The sequence below is a fragment of the Gorilla gorilla genome, chromosome 8 (genome assembly GCF_029281585.2).
Source record: "Gorilla gorilla gorilla isolate KB3781 chromosome 8, NHGRI_mGorGor1-v2.1_pri, whole genome shotgun sequence".
Classification (NCBI taxonomy): domain Eukaryota; kingdom Metazoa; phylum Chordata; class Mammalia; order Primates; family Hominidae; genus Gorilla; species Gorilla gorilla.
Genome location: NC_073232.2, coordinates 108709226 through 108728651, shown reverse-complemented (window position 1 = coordinate 108728651; position 19426 = coordinate 108709226). Strand labels below are relative to the sequence as shown.

At 46.1% G+C, this 19426-nt stretch overlaps 1 protein-coding gene across 1 annotated transcript in view; it reads left to right on the top strand.

The window, feature by feature from the left end:
• TLL2 (tolloid like 2) overlaps positions 1-19426 on the top strand; it is a 150515-nt gene that overhangs the window by 55220 nt on the left and 75869 nt on the right. The window contains exon 3 of the mRNA XM_031015399.3: positions 12605-12682. Coding sequence (XP_030871259.3) covers positions 12605-12682 — 78 coding nt within the window. The remainder of the gene's footprint in view (positions 1-12604; positions 12683-19426) is intronic.

Genomic DNA, 19426 nt, shown 5'->3' with positions numbered 1-19426 from the left:
TTGACAGAGTCTTGCTCTGTTGCCCAGGCTGGAGTGCAGTGGCACGATTTCGGCTCACTGCAACCTCTGCCTCCTGGGTTCAAGCAATTCTCCCACCTCAGACTCCCTAGTAGCTGGGACTACAGGTGTGAGCCACCACGACTGGCTGATTTTTTTTTTTTTTGAGACGAAGTCTCGCTCTTGTCCCCCAGGCTGGAGTGCAATGGTGCAATCTCGGCTCACTGCAACCTCCTCCTCCCAGGTTCAAGCGATTCTCCTGCCTCAGCCTCCCGAGTAGCTGGGATTACAGGCGCCCGCCACCAAGCCTGGCTAATTTTTGTATTTTTAGCAGAGACAGCGTTTCTCCATGTTGGGTAGGCTGGTCTCGAACTCGTGACCTCAGGTGATCTGCCTGCCTCGGCTTCCCAAAGTGCTGGGATTATAGGCGTGAGCCACTGTACCTGGTGGACAAATTTTAGTGTGAAGAATGGCCAAGTGGGTGCCTTTGTCAGGTCTCTGAGAGTAGAGGAAGGCTTTCCCTTCATCTCCTCCCATCCAGCAGGGTAGTGGTTGTCTCATCACCTAAGCAGCTCTCCTCCCCGTCTCCACACCTCAGAACATCATGGTTTCCTGCCTGGCGAGCAGCATCCATGTCCTGCTGGCCTCACATCCTACAGCCTCCCTTTTCCCTATTCCCCTGCCCCCCAATCCTCCCACCCCACGCCCTGCAGCCACCACCTCTTATAGGCCAGGCACCATCCCAGAGCTGGGGAGATATCAGCAAAGGAGATGGAGCTTGCATTTTAGAAGGTGTTGGGGAGACAGACAATAAAAACATAAGCGAATAAATGAGATCATTGCCGATGATGCTCAGTGGGCATGAAGGAAACAAATGGAGGCTGAGAAGTTTATACTAGAATCTTCCTCTTAGGCTTTCAGCCTCCAGTCCAATTTTTGGCCTTCGGCATCTCTGGGAAGAATTTAACTGGTGTCCCGCTGTGTGCCCAGATCCCTGCTGTCCCTTCCTCTTCACCCTCAGCCGTGAAGGCTGTGGTCTGATCTCCCCATCCTACCCCCAAGCATTTCTATGGCTCCATAGCCACCATACCCGACTCCTTCCTGCTTCAGAAAGCACCCCGCTTAGAAACTTCTGGAAGTCTGCATGAACGAGAGGCCCCTTAAGAATCCCCTGAGAGCCCTTGAGGAAAAGGAGTTTCCCTCTACAACTTCACTGAACCAAAAAGAGCCAGGCCCCAGTGGCTGTTCGGCTGACAGTTGTTTCTGTGAAGGAAGGAGCAGCTACTTCCTTCCTATCTGCCTTCCCTTCCCTCTCTCCCTTTCCTCCGACTAAATGAAACCAGAATGTGCTCTGAACACCCTGCTGAAGTCTGGACCATGGGGTAGGACAGAGACAAGCTGTCATTCAGCTAGGTGAGTTCCGGGCAGTCCTGTATAGAGGGAGGCTGGGGTGCAGCAGGCTGGGGCCTGGGAAGAGCTTTCCCTGAGGAGGCAGGGAGGCTGGTTCAGCCGTGGTCCTGGCCACAGCCTAGGCTGCAGTGTGGTCACCAAGATATAGGAGGTTGAGGCCTTCCAAGGGGACCCAAAAATAATCATCAGTAAGGCTATGTCTGGGTCCCTACAATGTGCCAGACATAGCATTAGGTGCTGCTCACAACCTGAAAAGTTAGCACCTATTATACCCATTTGTATGGATGAGAAAATTGAGGCTCAGAGAAATTAGGTATCTTTCCAAAACCACTGGGGTCAGAAAAGCTGTGCTACCAAATTGGACGTGTTGTTTCCCTTCTGTGTTCTATCCTAACTGACTCCCTCCCATCCCCGTTTGTTGAAAACCTTCTTGTCCTTAATGCTGCCTCCAGCAAGCTCCCCTGGGGACCAGGCTGGGAGTACGAGTTCCTTCACCAGGTTGCTTGCACTGTTCTTTGTGCCTTGTGGCTCCTGCAGGTGGGCAGTGCCTGGGTCACAGCTGTGTCTCCCACATACCCTGGCACATTGTGGATCTGATTTGATTTGAGGCAGGTGGTAAGCCCTGGCCAGAGGTCTGCACCTTGGATGGCTCCGAGGGCGTCCAGTGGTTCTGAGCTCAGCCGGAATTGAAGGGGCCCTCCTTTATGTCTGGAGGGGACAATTTTCTATTCCTGAGGAAGGACCTGCTCAGTCTTCAAGGACTTCTGGTCTGATTCCTGGTTTAGGGGCTGAGAGGTCTGACTGTCAGTGCCCTTAGGGCAGCTTCCTGGTGGAATGGAGTTACCCTGGGGAGGCAGAGAGCGGGTTACCAGGGACAGCTTCCCTGCAGACTCAGGCCTCATTTGTCATCTGTCTTCTTCTCCTTGCCAGCTCCTCTCTTCTCTTCTTCCTCAGAGGCCCTGCCCCTGTCTCCTGGGAACTTCACACCTCAGAATACACACATGTGTCTGGTCTGTGAGCCTTCAGAATCGTCCCTGAGATATGCACTCTGAAAGATCTCCTTGTGAAGGTGACATTTTGTCTTGCCCAGGGAGCAAGGAGCTAGGATTTTCCTGACCTTTCCTATTGGGATATTTGCTATCGAGGATTGAGGCTGGAATACCTAGCCTTGTATTATAAAGGCTATCGGTAGAGTCAGATGGGTCTGGGATTGAATCTGGGTTTTGCCTCTTACTACCTTCTTACTACCTAATCCTCACTTCTCTCATTTGTAACTAAAGCTAGTGATAGACTCTACCTCACAGGACTGTGCTAAGAACTAAATGAGGAAATGCTCATAAGGTAGCAAGCGTAGCAAGCACAGTCCTTGGCACACACAAAATAACCAATAAACACGGTCAGTTTCCTCAGTGAAGCTCTAGCCTGCAATTTGGAAGCCATTATGTTACTGGAAAGGGGTGCCAATCCAGACCCCAAGAGAGGGTTCTTGGATCTTGCACAAGAAAGAATTTGAGGTGAATCCATAAAGTGAAACCAAGTTTATTAGGAAAGTAAAGGAATGAAAGAATGGCTACTCCATAGGCAGAGAAGCCCAAAAGGGCTGCTGGTTGCCCATTCTTATGATTATTTCTTGATAATATGCTAAACAAGGGGTGGATTATTCATGCCTCCCCGTTTTAGATCATATAGGGTAACGTCCTGATGTTGCCATGGCATTTGTAAATTATCACGGTGCTGGTGGGAATGTAGCAGTGAGGACGACCAGAGGTCACTGTTGTGGCCATCTTGGTTTTGGTAGGTTTGGGCCGGCTTCTTTCCCACAACCTGTTTTATCAGCAAGGTCTTTATGACCTGTATCTTGTGCTGACCTCCTATCTCATCCTGTGACTAAGAACGCCTTAACCTCCTGGGAATGCAGCCCAGTAGGTCTCAGCCTTATTTTACCCATCCCCTATTTGAGATGGAGTTACTCTGATTCAAACGCCTCTGACAATTACCCAGTGTATCTTGGCCAATCAGCTCCACTGTCCCAGGGATAACAGGATGACTCCATATAACCTAGTCACTTGAGTCCTTTCTTAGATTATATCTTTAATAAATTATTTATTTATTTAATTTTATTTTTTTTGAGACGGAGTCTCACTCTGTCACCCAGGCTGGAATGCAGTGGTGCGATCATGGCTCACTGTAAGCTCTGCCTCCTGGGTTCACGCCAGCCTCCCAGGTAGCTGGGACTATAGGCACCCGCCACCATGCCTGGCTAATTTATCTATAGTTAATTTTTTTACTGCTATTTGATATCTCACATTGTTATGGGCAAGCACCATATGGGGAAAGGTTTAAAGAAATACCACGCCTGGGGAACAGTGGGATGCCTTCCTTTCACTGTCAATGACTGTCCATGGGTTCTCAGCCTAAACTTGGTTTTGTTAAATCTGCTTTGAGGAGAACTTGAACTTCTTCCTCAGCTTGTGATGCTTCAGGTATAAAATATGGCTTATTGTTTCAATCTGTTCTGCTCCTTCAGACTTCAGAACAGTTAGAGTCAATAAGGATAATAATAATAGCTATGATCACTAACTCAGTGAGTGCTGATTACAGGCCAGGCATTGTTTTCTGCCTTGCATGTATTCTCTCTCTCAATCTTCATAACAACCCTATGAGGAGGGATGGTTTGATATACAACAATAAATAATGGGTACAGCCAAGAAGCCAAGGCCATAAAGGATATAATAGATATGGACCAGGTAGACAAGGATACCTGGAGTCCAGGGGCCAGGGGAGAACTGGAGGTTTGATGCCAGGGGAGCAACAGAGGTACTCTAAGAGCATGCCTAAGGGGAAGGTCTGGCAGTCACTCATCCAACAACCAGAGAACAGGGAGAATGCAGAAGCAGGCATGCAGGAGGAGAGGAGGGTCCAACACCAAGCAAAACGGACTTCTGGCTGAAAGCACTGGAAACAGCTCAAATTTGCATGAGGGCCTCTGCCTGGGGGCAGGAGCAAATTCTGAGACTTCATCAGCCGGTGCCAGGACCCAGGCAGGAGCCAGTGATCTTGACTAGAGAATGGGAGATGGGATCTCAGAAGAGCCCTCCCAGCACTGTCTGAGAGAAAGCACTGGCAGGTCCCATCTCATTCCCCCTCAAAAGCTTTTCTTTCCTCCATCTTGCCAAGGTGTGGACTCGGTATTTTTTCTTTCTGTGATCAGAGCAGAAAAGCAGAAAAAAAAAAGATTGGATTACAACTTTTCCATCTGCATAAACACAACTATGTTTCTTTCTCATCAGAAAAAGGTTTCCCTGACAACTGTGTGTATGTGTGTGTGTGTGTGTGTGTGTGTGTGCAGGCGCACACTACAAAGTGCAGGCATAGTGTATGATGTAATCTAGTTCTTTTAAAAAATAAGCCTCTGTTTCCTGATTATAAAGTAATATGTTGAACAAAATTTGGAAATTACAAAAGTACATAAGAAAATAAAATTCACCCCAGAGTCACCACCAGAGATAATCACAATGGACAGTGTGGTGATTTCCATCCAGCATATTTTCGGCATGTTTTTTGCCTATTTTTTTAAAGAAAAGATGGAATCATACTGGATTCTATTGAATTTATACTGAATTTATATTGAGTTATATTTCCTAACCTGTTTTTTGACTTATAATCCGAGCACTTTCTCACCTAGTAAACTTCCTTCTAAAACAGTTTAGAAGGTTACGTAGTGTTCTATTATGTCATAATTTATTTCACCACCCCTGTTGGGGGTGTAGTTGCTATAGCCTTTTTTATTATACAAAATGTTGAGATGAACATCCTTTGACTTCATTGCCAATTAATTCCTTAATACAGGTATCTAGAAGTCATATTGTTGCCTGTTTTATTTATTTTTATTTTATTTTTTTGAGACAGAGTCTCATTTCATCATCCAGGCTGGAGTGCAGTGGTGTGATCTCAGCTCACTGCCACTCCACCTCCTGGGCTCAAATGTTTCTCCTGCCTCAGCCTCCTGAGTAGCTGTAATTACAGGTGCGCGCCACCGTGCCTGGCTAATTTTTGTATTCTTAGTAGAGACGGGGTTTCGCCATGTTGAGCAGGTTGGTCTTGAACTCCTGACCTCACGTGATCCACCTGCCTCAGCCTCCTGAAGTGCTAGGATTACAGGTGTGAGCCACTGCACCCAGCCTTATTGCCTGTTTTAAAAGATTTTGATTAGTCCTGTGAAATTACCTCATGAAGTGTTACCAATTTATAGTCCTCCTTCACCAGGAGTGTATAAGCATTCCCATTTTATTATACACTTGCCAATATTAAATCATTTCACAAACAAAATCTGGCAATGGTCTTTTAACTCATTTTCCCTTTCTCTTCTGTAGCATATGAAATTTGGCACGGATATACGGATATAAAAGTTACTTGGCATTGAATCGCTTAAGATTACACATTGATTGCTTTAGTGCTGTAGCGATTGCCTTGTTCATTCCTGAATCAACCTTTTAAAAGGGCTTTGCCTTTTAATTTTTTTCTAATGAATAATGAATACCTCACCTGATTGATGTGTCTTGCAGGTAATTTTCCAACAAAGTTGTGCAGATGTTTCATTCATTCATTCATTGCCCTTCCCCGGGATGCTTGCTCAGGCCACACCTGTACCCGTTTAGGGTAGAGGGCAGGCTTTGTGAGCATGGATTCTGGAGTCAGACGGGCCCTCTTTGAAATGCACATTCAATCACTGACTAGCTGGGTGACCTTGAACAACTTATTCATGAGCCTCAGTTTTCTCCTCCTTAAAAGAGGAATAACAGTACTTATTTACAGGATTGCTGTGCAGATTACATGTGACCTAAAGGCCCAGCAAATTAAGAAGGCCTAAGACATGGTCAGAAAGGTAAGAGTCAAGGGCCTTGCTCTAGCTGGCCGTGAGCTGGACCTGTGTCCCTCGCAGGTGACAGTTCCTATCTTGCTGTCCAGCCCCAGCTCCAGCCACGTTGGACTCTTACTTCCGCTCCTCAGGACTTTTTTCCTTGCAGTTTTTGTTTGTTTGTTTTTTGCTAGAATACTGTCCCCAGATGGATATCCATCTCTCATCACTTAGCTCAAATGTCACCGACTCTGAGAGACCCTCCTAGGACTCCCATCCCCCACTGCTCTGACATACAACTCTGTTTTAATTTCCTCAAAGTGCTTAATCCCACGAAATGATCTCATTATTTATTGTTAATTTCCATCCCCTCCATCAGAATGCAGGCACCAAGAGGGCAGGCACTGCCTGCAGGAACCCAGCACAGTGCTGCCCAAAGCAGGTGCTCCGCCAAGGCGTACTGAATGAATGGAGTAGGAATAAAGTGATTTTTAGGATCTTGTGCTGGATATATATTTTTTTCTTTTTCTTAAAGTAAGGCACTGCAGTTTTATGACAGATTTAGCTCTCATGGGTCAAAGCTGTAAATACAGTATTAAAAAATGAGTAAACATGAGAGCTAAGGCTGCCGTCCTGCAAGGTTTCTTTAGTATGTAATGTCTATGAAGGGCTTTGATATCAGACCGATATGGAGAGAATCTCAACTTCTCCACCCAATGGCGGTGTGTCCCTAGTGATGTCTTAACTGCTCTAAGCCTCGGTTACCCTGCATATAAAATGGGAATAATACCCACCTTAGAAGATTGGCTTGGGGATTAAATAGAGAACATACGTGAAGTACCTGCAAAGAATTGGCATTTAAAGTTAAATGCTGGCAGTTAAAAAATGGTAGGTATTCTCATGTTCAAGAGAACCAAGGACCAAGTAATGTTAGTCTTTAAGAATAAGAGATGAAAGGAATAATTAATATAGAGTTTTGTTTATGAATGATATTAATGAATATGAATTCATAGTCACTGTTGTTCAGATGGGCAATATTAATCTATGGCACAAGGCTTTACCCCTAGCGCTTTGGAAAAGCCCATCTCTTTCTGCCTAGATGTCTTTGGGTGTATACAGTTAATATTTCATTAATTATGGTGGGGGGCGTTGTGTGTACATCAATGTCTCATATGATGCATCTAATTAAGGCACTTTTTGTTGAGAGCGGAAGAAAATTGGGCTTTCCCAAAGAAAAGCAGCTTGCTCCCAAAGTTGCTAACAGATTGCTTCTTAATTGAACTTGGGAGGTGAATTATATGGTGAATTAGAAAAAAGAACAACTCTGAATTTAGTGAACTGTTCCATAAAGGAAACTGTGGGATTGAATTGCAAATGCTGGATAGAAACATTTCAGCCGGGCCCATGCATCACGGGCCGCTGACCTCTGCTGTGTTTCAGTGAGAGCTTGAACAGGCCGGGAGCTCTCTTTTCAAGGCCTGGAGGGCATTCTTTCCCAGAGACCAGCTGTAAGCCTGGGTTTCTTATGCAAAGGAGACGTCTGAATAAACCTCTGTGACTAATGAAATCTACAAGGTCTTTGCATATCCTCTCACCGAAGAGGTAATTAAGCAAAGATCAAATATGGGGATATATATGTATTTTTTTCAAACTTTTTTTTTGTCTTGCAATCACACCCAAGGAAAAATACATCCCCATACCCTGAAAGCTCTCCCCTCCCTGCCCTCAGTCTTTGTCTGCATCAGGCTGTTTCTCTCTTCCTTGTTCTATGGTGCCTGCAGCTGCAGTTATAGCCGGAGCCACACCTGTCGTACTCATTTGCCAGTTTTTATTGAAATGGAGAAACACTTTTCATCGATTTCGATGTGAGACATGGCTTTTCCTAGTGTTCAAAGTGTCTGTCTCCAAGTCCATGTCTTCCATTCCTGGTGAGCTCAGGAGGAGAGAGGTTGGGAGTAAGAAAATAGCACAAGGTGAGGCTTCCTCTTACAGGGTGCTCTGAGTGGCAAATCTAAACCTTGGCTGCACCATAGAATCACCTGGGGAACTCTTTAAACTCCCCATTCCCAGGCCATGCCCCAGACCAATTAAATAAAAACCTGGGGCGGGCGGAGGGGGGGGGGGGTACCCAGACGCCAGTATTTTTTTAAAGGCTTCCCAGGTGATTCAAACCGCAGCCAAAGTTCAGAGCCATTGTTTGAAGAATAGCTGCCTCCTCTCCATAAAAGCTGATAAAGACAATTTTTTTCCAACAGTTAAGCTGAGTTAGAAATGATTGATTTCTCTTTTTAAACACTGCCTACATGACTCGTATGTCCGTCCATCCATCCATCCATCCATCCATCCATCCATGCATTCATTCACCCACCTACCCATCCATCCATCCCTTCATCCATCCGTTCTGTATTTTACTCAGTACCTGCCATGTGCCAGGTCTGGTGCTGGGTATTCATTGTTAGACATAACAAAATCCCTTCCTTCAAGATGTGAAAAGCTAAATCATGGGGGATTCAGCTGAGTAAATGGATCCCAGTACCTTGTGGAGAGGGTGGTGAATAAGGCCAGGGGCTGTGGGAACAGAGAGAATGACTTTTACCCCAAGAGGGCGGATACTCAGAGGAAGTGGTGCCTACATGGAGACTTGAAGGACCAGTAGGGTTTGGCCAGATGAAGAGGTGGGTGTGGTTGAGGAAAGTGTGCAATAAGAGGAAAATAGAAAGCCAAGGCACTCTAAGTCACTTAATGCAGCTGAGCACAGAGTGGCAGTGGAGGGAGTAGAAGGAGAGGAGGCTTGAGGTACCTGGTGGAGGAGGCTGGCAGGGCCATATCACTAAGGGCCTCATCAGTGGTGTTAGGAGGTGGAATCTATCCCAAGGGCAGGGGGGAGCCATGGAAGGGTTTTCATCAGGAGATGAAATGTGGCCAAGCCACATTAACTCCAGGTAGGTCCCCGGTAGACAGTGCTGGAAGCATGAGATTTGCTTCCTTTCTGAGATAAAAGACAGAACCTTCCATCTCTTGTTGATAAGGACAGAGGAGGGCTCTATATTCTTAACTGCCATGGCTCCAGCCTTATCTCAAGCTGAGCTAGACCCATGACTTCATATCTTCATATGTCTTCTTACAGACCTCCTGGATGGGCAATGCCTTGTATCCCCTGGGAATAAGCAGCCTCTACCAGGCACCTCCCTTGTTCTCTTTGTTCTTTCTGTGACTGAGGCTGAAGAGAAGGAGTACAGGCTTGGGGGTCAGACAGGACCCACCTCCAGCCATCACCTTTACTAACTCTCTCTGCTTCCTCAAGACAAGCAAGTCATTTCACCTCTTGGAGCCTTGTTTCCTCATCTGTTCATGGTCCGTTTGTTATTGGGTCTTCATGAGACTGCACATATAAAACTGAAGGTGAGGAAAAGCACTTGGCACTGTTCTTAGCACATGGTTTGCACCATAATTGGGACTTAGTAAACACTAATTCTTTCCCCCCTCCATCACTGGGGGGCACTTGGTCTCCCCACTCCTATTCACTACATATTATCCCTGTCATATACAAAACCAGTGCAGTTACAAAGCCCTTTCATGTCCTCTGGATCCCATCTAGTTCACTCAGAATAAAAGCCAAAATCCTGGATGGCCTGCAAGGCCCCATATGAACAGATTCTCCAGACCCTCCATTGCCTGCTAACCTCATCATCTCCTTCTCTCTTCCTCACTCATTCCATTCCAGTCGTACCCACCTCCCCCCAGCCAAGCACACTCCCACCCCAGGGCCTTTGCACTTGCTGTTCCCATAGTTTGAAATGCTTCTCTCCAGATATCCACCTACATCCTCCAGACCTAAATATCTGGTTCGCTCTTTGTTTGTCATTTTTTCCCCTACCCTTCATCAGAATATAATTTCTATGAAGTCAGGGTACAGTTTCTTCTGCATCATATCCGAAGCAGCAGACACAGCGTCTGGCCTGTAGCAGGTGTTGGATAGATATTTGTTGAATGAACGAATGCCCAAACAAACCCATTACCTCATTTGGTCCTTGCAATAGCCCATTTGACAGATGAAAAATATTAACACCCGAGTTCCCCACCACAGTTGCACAGCTGAGTGAGGCTGAGCTAGACCCAGAGCGTCGGCTCCAGCTCGCCTCCACACCACAGGTGGTACATTCGTCTGCTGCTGAGAGATTTCATACAATCAGGATTTCCCCTGACCTTTAGCCCAAGAGAAAATGATATTGCTGCAACTGGATGAATACCCAGAGGGCCAGGAGCTGGCAGCGAACACCCGGCAGCTGCAGGGAGTGTGTGAGTGGATTCCGGGTTGGCCAGGAGGCAGCGGAACGAGCAGGATGCAGGCGCAGAGCCTCCCATCTCCGCCTGGCTGTAGTGGGACCTTCTCTACAGGAGACCTGGCAGCTGCAGCCACTGCCCAGGTCATGGTCACAGAGAGGGAAAGTGATGGCCTGCATGTGAGGAGTTGGGAGCGGGACCACGTGGCTGTCTCCAGGGTCATACAGGCCTACGGGTTGGGTTCGTGGTGCCATGTGAGCCTTGGTTGAGCAACGTGGGAAGCCTTTATCTGTGGGGCCAGGGAAGACCACCGGGTGTCTGACCAGGAGACTGTGTCCCGAGCCCTTAGCTTCCCTGATGGGCTGGGCAACCCTGGGTTAAACATTTTGTGCCTCAGTTTTCTCCTCTGGAAAATGGGATTACACATAAAGTGTTCTGATAAGGGTTAAAGGGGAGACTGGGAAACTGACTTGTAAGCTGTAAGTTTCTAAATAAAGGCAAGAAATAATATTTTTGTTTAAAAATAGATTGTCCTTTGGTTGCTTTGATGTGGTTTCGTGTGTGTAATAGTCTCTCCTGGACATAGTCTTTGTCCTCAAATCTGTTCCCTGGTGTCACTACCCACCCAGTTCAAATTCCAAGGGCAGGTGGCATTGGTGGCCCCTGTCTTTCCTCAGATCGAATCCATTAGCCCTACCTGCGAGCTCTGCCTATGACTGTTCCCTAACACGACAGGTCCCAGCACCTCCACTGCAGTGTCTGGTCCACGCCACCACCCTGTCTCACTCGGACACTTGCAAGGCTCCTAACTGTTCACCCCGCTTCTGCTTTTGTCTGCCTGTGTCCCAGGGCAATCTTGGTAAAACACAGATAAAAACACATTCCTCTCATGCTTTAAACCCTCTGCAGGGTTCCTGTAACAAAGAGAATAAAGTCACAAAACACATCCTGGTTGGCAAGGCCGTGTGGACCTGCCTCCCTCTCTGGCCCTGTTCCCACTTGCCCACTGCGGCTGTCCCTCTCGTGACAAGCTCAATGCCCGTCTAGGCTCCTTCTGGATCCTTCCCCTGCGGAGGATCCTCTGGCCAGATCTCCACATGGCCAGATCATTCCTGCCTTTCAGATCTCACTGCCATCCCACCTCCCTGAGGCCCCTCTCCAACCACCAGATAAGCAGCTCCTCCCATCACGTTCTATCACACACTGGTTTTGATCTTCTTCAGAGCATTTTCCAAACCTGCAATGATCTCATTCATGAATTTACTTACCTGCGGTTTATGGTCCAGCTTTCCAATTAGAATGGACACCTCTTGAGAGCAGGAACTCACCTGCCTCGTTCACTGCTGGATCCATGGTGCCTGGAATTGCACCTGGCCCATAGTAGGTCAAACAGATATTTGGTGATTGGCCACATTCCTGGTAGAGACAAATGTTAACACAGTTTATAAATGATGGCTACTAGCAAACACGTACAAGCATCACTATCCTTCGTAAACAGAGTGTCTATGGAGTCTAATTTATAAGGTCAACACAGTAGGTTCCTACACGGAGACTTACCCCACAGAGGAAACCCGAATACTAAGAGAGTGCACAGGGTAACAAAGGCAGCAGTCACAGGACACATTGAGTATTCGGCAGCACTGGGCACATCTCCCTGCGTTCTGCACCAGGCGGACTCCAGGCCCAGAGAGGATCCTATTTGCATTTGGCCTTTCTTATGGAGGTGCGGAGCGCGTGAGGAAGCTGATTTTGGGGTTGCCTGGTAACTTTGTAAATTTGATTCTGGGTGCTCTTGAAATGATCCAGGAGAGTTATACTTTTATTAATTTGCGACTGATGTGTGTGGTTATTAAACAAAGCGGGTTTGTTTTTGCCCTCACATCTAGAATAGTGTGGGGCCATGTGGTAAGGGCTCAGTTGATTTGTGGAACGAAGCTTACGAGTCCACGGTGATTCTGATCCTCCCCAGGTGACCAGGTTTGCTCCCTCATCCCTTGGTGCTGATGCAGAGAAGGCTGATGCATCCTCATGCCTCTTTCTTCTCCATTCCTCTAGGTGGGCTTGAAGAGCAGGCATCTGAGAGCAGCCCAGACACCACAGCCATGGACACTGGCACCAAGGAAGCTGGAAAGGGTAATGTGAGCCCTCACCAGGTCTTTGGGTACCTTGTTTTCTTTCAGTTGTGGAAAAATACACGTGACATAAGACTTACCATTTTAAAGCATACCCTTTAGTGGCATTAAGTACATTCACAATGCTATGTAACCATTACCCCTATTGAGTTCCAGAACTTTTTCATCACCCTCAAAGCAGACTCTGTACTCATTAAACAGTCACTCCCATTCTCCCTTCCCTAGTCCATGGCCTTGGATAGCTCTTATGGAATCTTTTCCTATCTCACTGGCTGAGATGGACTAGAAGCACTGAAGTCTGTGGACGTGAGCGGGGATGGCGTGCTGCTGGCGAAAGGGATGGAAGGGCAGCATTTGGTGGTCAGGAACAGCATAGCTCTCAGATAAACTCTGCTCTCTTGGCTGGACTTTTCTGCCTTGTGTATGGATCGTGAGTTGAAGCCCCTGAAGACCTGGGAGGGGCAAATAATGTGGCTTTGAGAACTGAGTGTCTGAGAGAATGAATGGGTGAGGGAGGCAAAGAAGAAAAATAAAACTGGAGTGGGGATTGTGGGGGAGGTGTAGACTAGAGACTCCATGGGCTACTAAGTGGGAAGCAGGTGAGGTGCTGGTTGGCTGTGGGCAGGGAGCCAGGAGCCTGCCCAGAAGCACTGCCACTGCCTGTCTATATGCAGATGCTCAGACCTAAGTGTGGTCTGCTGGTTGTTTAAGAGTTTCTAGCTCGGAGATCACTGGACACATCTATTTTGGAGAAGCTTCTCCTGTTCAGAAGCAGTGCTGGAGGAGAGGGGCTGCTGGACTTCCGTCTGGCCTGCATCCTGCAGGAATCATGATTCACAGTCAGCAGTGGTATTTCTTCTACACAAACTTCACAGCAAAGCAAAAGAAAAATTTTTTTTTTTTGAGGTGGAGTCTCGCTCTGTCGCCCAGGCTGGAGTGCAGTGGTGCGATCTCAGCTCACTGCAAGCTCCGCCTCCTGGGTTCACGCCATTCTCCTGCCTCAGCCTCCCGAGTAGCTGGGACTACAGGCGCCCGCCACCGTGCCCGGCTAATGTTTTGTATTTTTAGTAGAGACGGGGTTTCACGGTGTTAGCCAGGATGGTCTCGGTCTACTGACCTCGTGATCTGCCCACCTCGGCCTCCCAAAGTGCTGGGATTACAGGCGTGAGCCACCGTACCTGGCCAAGGAATAATTTTTAAATGTCAGAATCTTATGTCTCACGGACGCCTATGTAGGAATGAAATAGAAATCATTATTTATTTTGTGTTTCAGCTTTCATGCTATTTTACATTTTTACATATATACTTGCATATATGTAATTTTACACAAATGCATAAATGTGATAATATCATCATACTTTTAAAAGTGTTATCTTCTTTTTCTTTTTAATGTGGCCACCTCCTTTCAGGTTCTTTTTTCCACATATCAACCCTCTACGCTTTCCCAGGTTATGCATGCTAGTGACTTTGTATACAGCCTTCATATTTTTCTCCATGCACATACATTGATATATATACAGAGATATATGTATATAAGCACACATCTAAACATAAATACAGATACAGGCTTTGTCATTGTTTTAAAACATAGAATCATATTTGATACACATTTTTTCTGCATCATGCTTTCGTCATCAATATCTCATGGGCACAACCCCTCCAAGGCACTAGTTATAACTTAAATGTATTCTTTTGAGTAGATATTACTAATATGGATGGATCATAATTTATTCAGTATTTTCCTTATCAATTAGCATTCAGTTCACTTCAAGCTTTTGCCATCATGAATAATGACTGCAGTAAACGTTTCTGAACATATATCCGTACATATTTAGTGTGCTTGTAATAGATGTTGCTAGGTTGTGTTTCAAAAGATGTAACAATTCACATTTCCATAGCAACTTATAAGTGTACTCCTTTCCCATATTCTTACTAGCAGTAGGGAGAACTCATTATCAGTGTTTTTAACAGGTAAGCTGTGGCTTATTGATATTTAATTTGTACTCCTCTGACTGCTGGTGCCGTTGAACATTTTTTCCTATGCTTGTCAGTGGGAATCGCCTCTTCCTGTCCTGTGCCCATTTTCCTATTGGGTTGCTGATCTTCCTCTTCAATTTGACTTCTTCTAGAGAGAGGCAGATCCTTTAGTCACCCATGTAACTAATCTGCATTTGTTTCTTAGCTATACAGCTTGTTGTTTGGACTATGTGCAGGGCTTGCTTTCAGATCCGTGTTTTTCTGCTTGGCTTATTTAAGGGTATTTTGACTTATAAGTTTTTGGGCTCCCCAGACATCTGGTACTCAATGGTCCTTCACTTTGCCACAAATGATCAGCACTTAGTGGTAAAAATGGAGCATGTGTGAATGAATCCAGCAGGGTTTGTCATCACACTGCAGTGACAAAGATGCCACACTCATTTTTCTTCCTTATTTATGTGATTTATTGTTGCATAAAGACCACACCCAAACTTAGTGACTTCAAACAATAGTTTGTTATTTTCATGATTCTGGGAGTTGACTGGGTTCAGTAAGGTGGTTCTTTGGCTGATGCCATCTGGGGTCACTCATTTGACTGAATTTATCTAGCAGGTGGACTGGGCTGGAAGGTCCAAAAAAACTTTAGCTACACCTCCAGTGCCCCAGTGTGCCTCCTTGTGGCCCTGCTCTCCATGCAGACTGTCACCATTCAGTTGTCTAATCAGAAACTTTTCATAGCATGGTGATTGGCTTCCCAGAGGGAAGGAACAGAAGTTGCCAGTCCATTTAAGGCCTGGACTCAAAACTTCAAGAATGCTACTTCTGCTACATTCTATTAACAAAATAAGCCAAACAACCAGACCAGATTCAAGGAGAGAGAAATAGATTCTACTCCTTCACGAGAGAAGCGGCATGACCTCACAGGGATAAGGGGACTTGGCGGCCATATTTGGAGACTATCTACCACCTTCCCCCCTTGCCTCTGCTCCCCAGCAATAGATACTGTCAGAGTTTTTGATATTTACTAGTTCGTTGGGTATAAAATGACCCAACTATAAACTTGGACAGTCAGACACACTTGGGTTTGAATCCCAGCTCACCCACTTAGTAGCTATGACTTTGGATAAGTTATTTAACTGCTTGTATGAGGTTTAGAGGGAATTAGAAATAATATTTATGTAAAGCACATAGCCAGGTGTCTGGAACTTAAAAGAGGCTCAAGGAATGTAGCTCTTCCACCTCCACCTCCAGGAATTATATTATCCAGCATTGAAAGTGCATCATCTGCCTCTGGACTGGGATTCCACAGCTGTGCAACAGCTGCATGGAAACACAATTACAGAGGACAGGAAGGAAGACGGCGGCTGTGGCCCATTAAAATTCTGCCTCTAGTGGGGTTGTGCACAGCACCCACACTGCAACAAAAAATCTTGGGCTTTTCAGGGAGGGTGATGATAGCAGTCCCCTAGTCTGCAGTTCCCCCAAATGGCCCTGGTTTGTTCGAAGAGGATAAGGAATGTGCAGGCTAGGCCAGTCCCTCCACTCTGCAATACAGCAGCAGACAAGCATGTCTTTAAGCATCCAGGGCAGTCCTGAGGAGGAAGGAAATCTCGAAGTGAGGTGAGGGCAGGCCGTTCTAACCAGTCCCTCCATCCTTCCCATCCCAACCCTCAGGATGCTGTCGGCGCCAGCGCTGGATGCCTCTTGCTTTTATTTGAATGAAAGATAAGACACGTTGTGTCAATCTCAGGTTCCCTTTAATCACAACTTGCCCCCCTTCCACCACCCCCAGGAAAAGAGACCGCCCAGGCAGGAGAAAGGATCTGAGGGAAGCGCCCAGTTTCGGCAGCAGGTTTATTTCCTGGCATTATGTGGCTCCCCTCAGCCCTGACGGTGGGGATTTGTGCCTCCAGCTTTGGGGAGGGGGAAAGGGCTGAAATGCTCACTCAACATCCCCTCCGGCAGACCCTTTGGTCAGAAGGCTCTCCCTCCTCTGGAGATGAGAGCTCAGCATGCATTTCAGGGCTGATAATGGGATTAATGAAATGGAGTGTGCAACTGCTCCATGAATGAAGCTGTGACTGTTTTGATAGAGCCTGATTTCCAGAACCATATTCATGAAAGAGAATGGACCTTTCACTTTCAGTAACATTTCCTAGGGGCTTTGTGTGAAAGCAAATAATAATGGAATCTGGTTGAACCAGAGGACAGGCATCCCACAAACTTGGGTGCAAAACAGCACTTGACGCTGGAATTCCTAACATCACTTATGTCAGTTTACTTGGGTGTAACAACTGAGCCCCACGAACTTCAGGCCTTCCTTTTTAGCCTGTCTCAAATGCAGACTTTCGTAGCCATTGTGGCAGCTCACACTGAGCCCTTACTCACCACAGGCATTTGACATTCATTACCTGGGTCACCACCGCCCTGCAGCAGGAAGTGAGGCTCCGAAGGGGAAGTGATTTGTCCAAAGCCATGTAGGTAGCAAATGGCAGCATTTATCTTGAGCTTAAGTCCCCCTGACCCCAAACCCCTTGATCTTAACCTTTGGGCTGTATCAGTGGTTCCCAAACTTCACTGAGCTTTGTAATCACCTGGGGAGCTTTAGAAACTGCAGGTGCCTTGACTCCACTCTAAGGCCAATTGATTCTCAATCTCAGAGCAGGGAGGCAGACACCAGAATTTTTTAAAAGCTCCCCAGTTGAATCTAATGTGCAGCCAGGTTTGAGAACCACTGTGCAGAATGGTCTAGTCTCCCCTTTACTTAGGGGCCTTCAGCCTTTCGAGATTGCTGCAGGTGAGGTGAAAATTCACCCATCACCTTTGGGGTGAGGGTTATGCAGATGGCTGGGCTGTCAGCGTGTTTACTTCCCATGTGGGAATGACCAATTGCCTAATCTAAAAATTGCACTTCCTCACTGGAGAAGGCTGGCTCAGGCCTGGTTCTGTTTATGACATGGCTGTGCCTTCAGCTGGAAATAGAAGATTGAAAAGCAACAACCGCTTTGCTCTTTCAGAGAGGACAGGGCTCGCTCCCAGAGCCAGAGAATTTAAATGGGCTTTATCCCCCCTCAACCCTACCCCCAGCGTGTTAAATCCTGTCAGACGCCCTGAGCTCCTCTTCAAATGCAGGACTCTTGGCCATAATAAATAATTACATCCTTCTATTTGGACTCCGATTCCAGATAGTAGTAATCCAAGAAAATCCAATAATGACAGTTGCATTAAGATCCTTCTTCCAGGCTAAGCAGAACATCTGTTTAGACATATTTTTAATCGGCAAATGCTTCCTGTGTTGAGTCCTTAGCAAATTAAATTTCTCACTGGACCAAAGGGGAAGCTGTCATTCAATAACCCATTTCTGGAAATTACACCCTAGCTTCTTTCCAGGTGCACTTAAGATTTTCCCATGCTGACTTGGCTGCATAAAACCGACCCTTATAATACCAGGTCACATGTATATGCAGCACAGCTTGTCAGATAAACACGGAATATCTTAGTGTTATTTCTTTGAATAGAGAAGTATTTTTGCCCATTCTCCAAAGGAGAGTTGGCGACACAGGAAAATTAAGAGACTTGTTGAAAACCATATGGGAAATGAGTAACAAACTTCCACTTGCTACATTGCTGCCTGTGATTACTTAAGACTGGATAATTCTCAGGATGTAAACATTAAGGGCTTCAGTGTTGCCAACATTTTGGAGAGGTTTCCAACACAGAGTTGTTTGGACTGTTGGGCTGTTTATTTTTAGAATAGCTCATCCCTTCTTTAATTCATTCATTCAAAATATAAAAATATTGAATGCTCACCACCAGTCAGGCACCATGCAGGGTGTGGAGAATAAAGTGGAGAACAAGCTGGCAACAGTTCTTGCCCTCATGGAGCTTCCAGTCTACCAGAAAAATTCACATTTGACATCTTGATGCAATTTGTAGTTTAGGGCTGGAATAGCAAATTAGAATATCTTCCGTAGAGGGCAGGTAGGTCATCTAAAAGGTCAAGTAAGCTGAATAGGACAATGTGAAGGGGGAGAGAGATTCTAGCAAACAGAACATGTGCTCTGACTATGGAGAGCAGGTGCTTCTAAACTCCAGCTGGTTGTACTATGATGGAAGATGGGCCTGCTGTTGCCAAATCTTTCAGTTTTTAAAGAAAAACTAGAAAATCTGGATTCTTATGTGAAATCCCTTGATTTTTAAAAGTTGGCTCCTACAGGGAGATTTTTAAAAAAACATAGTGTGGGCTAAAAGTGTCCAGGCCAAACAGAAACACATCTGCGGGTTGGGTTTATCCCAGCACTGCAAGTGTATGACTTCTGTTCTAGAAATTCTGGTGGTAAGATAATTATTTTCAGGTTTAACAGTGTATTACATACCAACTTTCTGGGTCTGGAAATATGACCAACTAGGTGAGTAGGAACCCGTTATACAAGTAGAGGAACACTGAAAAAAGTATTGCCTTTTCACCACCCCAAGTGAAAAATACAGAGTTGAGTTCAAAGGAAAGAAAGGTGAATGGCCATGATCAGAAGAGAATAAGGAACATAACTCACAGAAGGAAGCCTCAGATGTTGGTGATGTTAGAAGGAAGCCTCAGATGTTGGTGATGTTAGCAGCAGCAAATCCATACAGGTCTGCAGCAATTTGATTCTTGCCTCCTCGGAGGAAAGAATTCAGCCAAGGGGCATAAGGCAGAGAGAGAGAGAGACCCAGGCAAGTTTTAGAGCAGGAGTGAAAGTATTGAAAAGTTTTAGACACCTGTAATCCC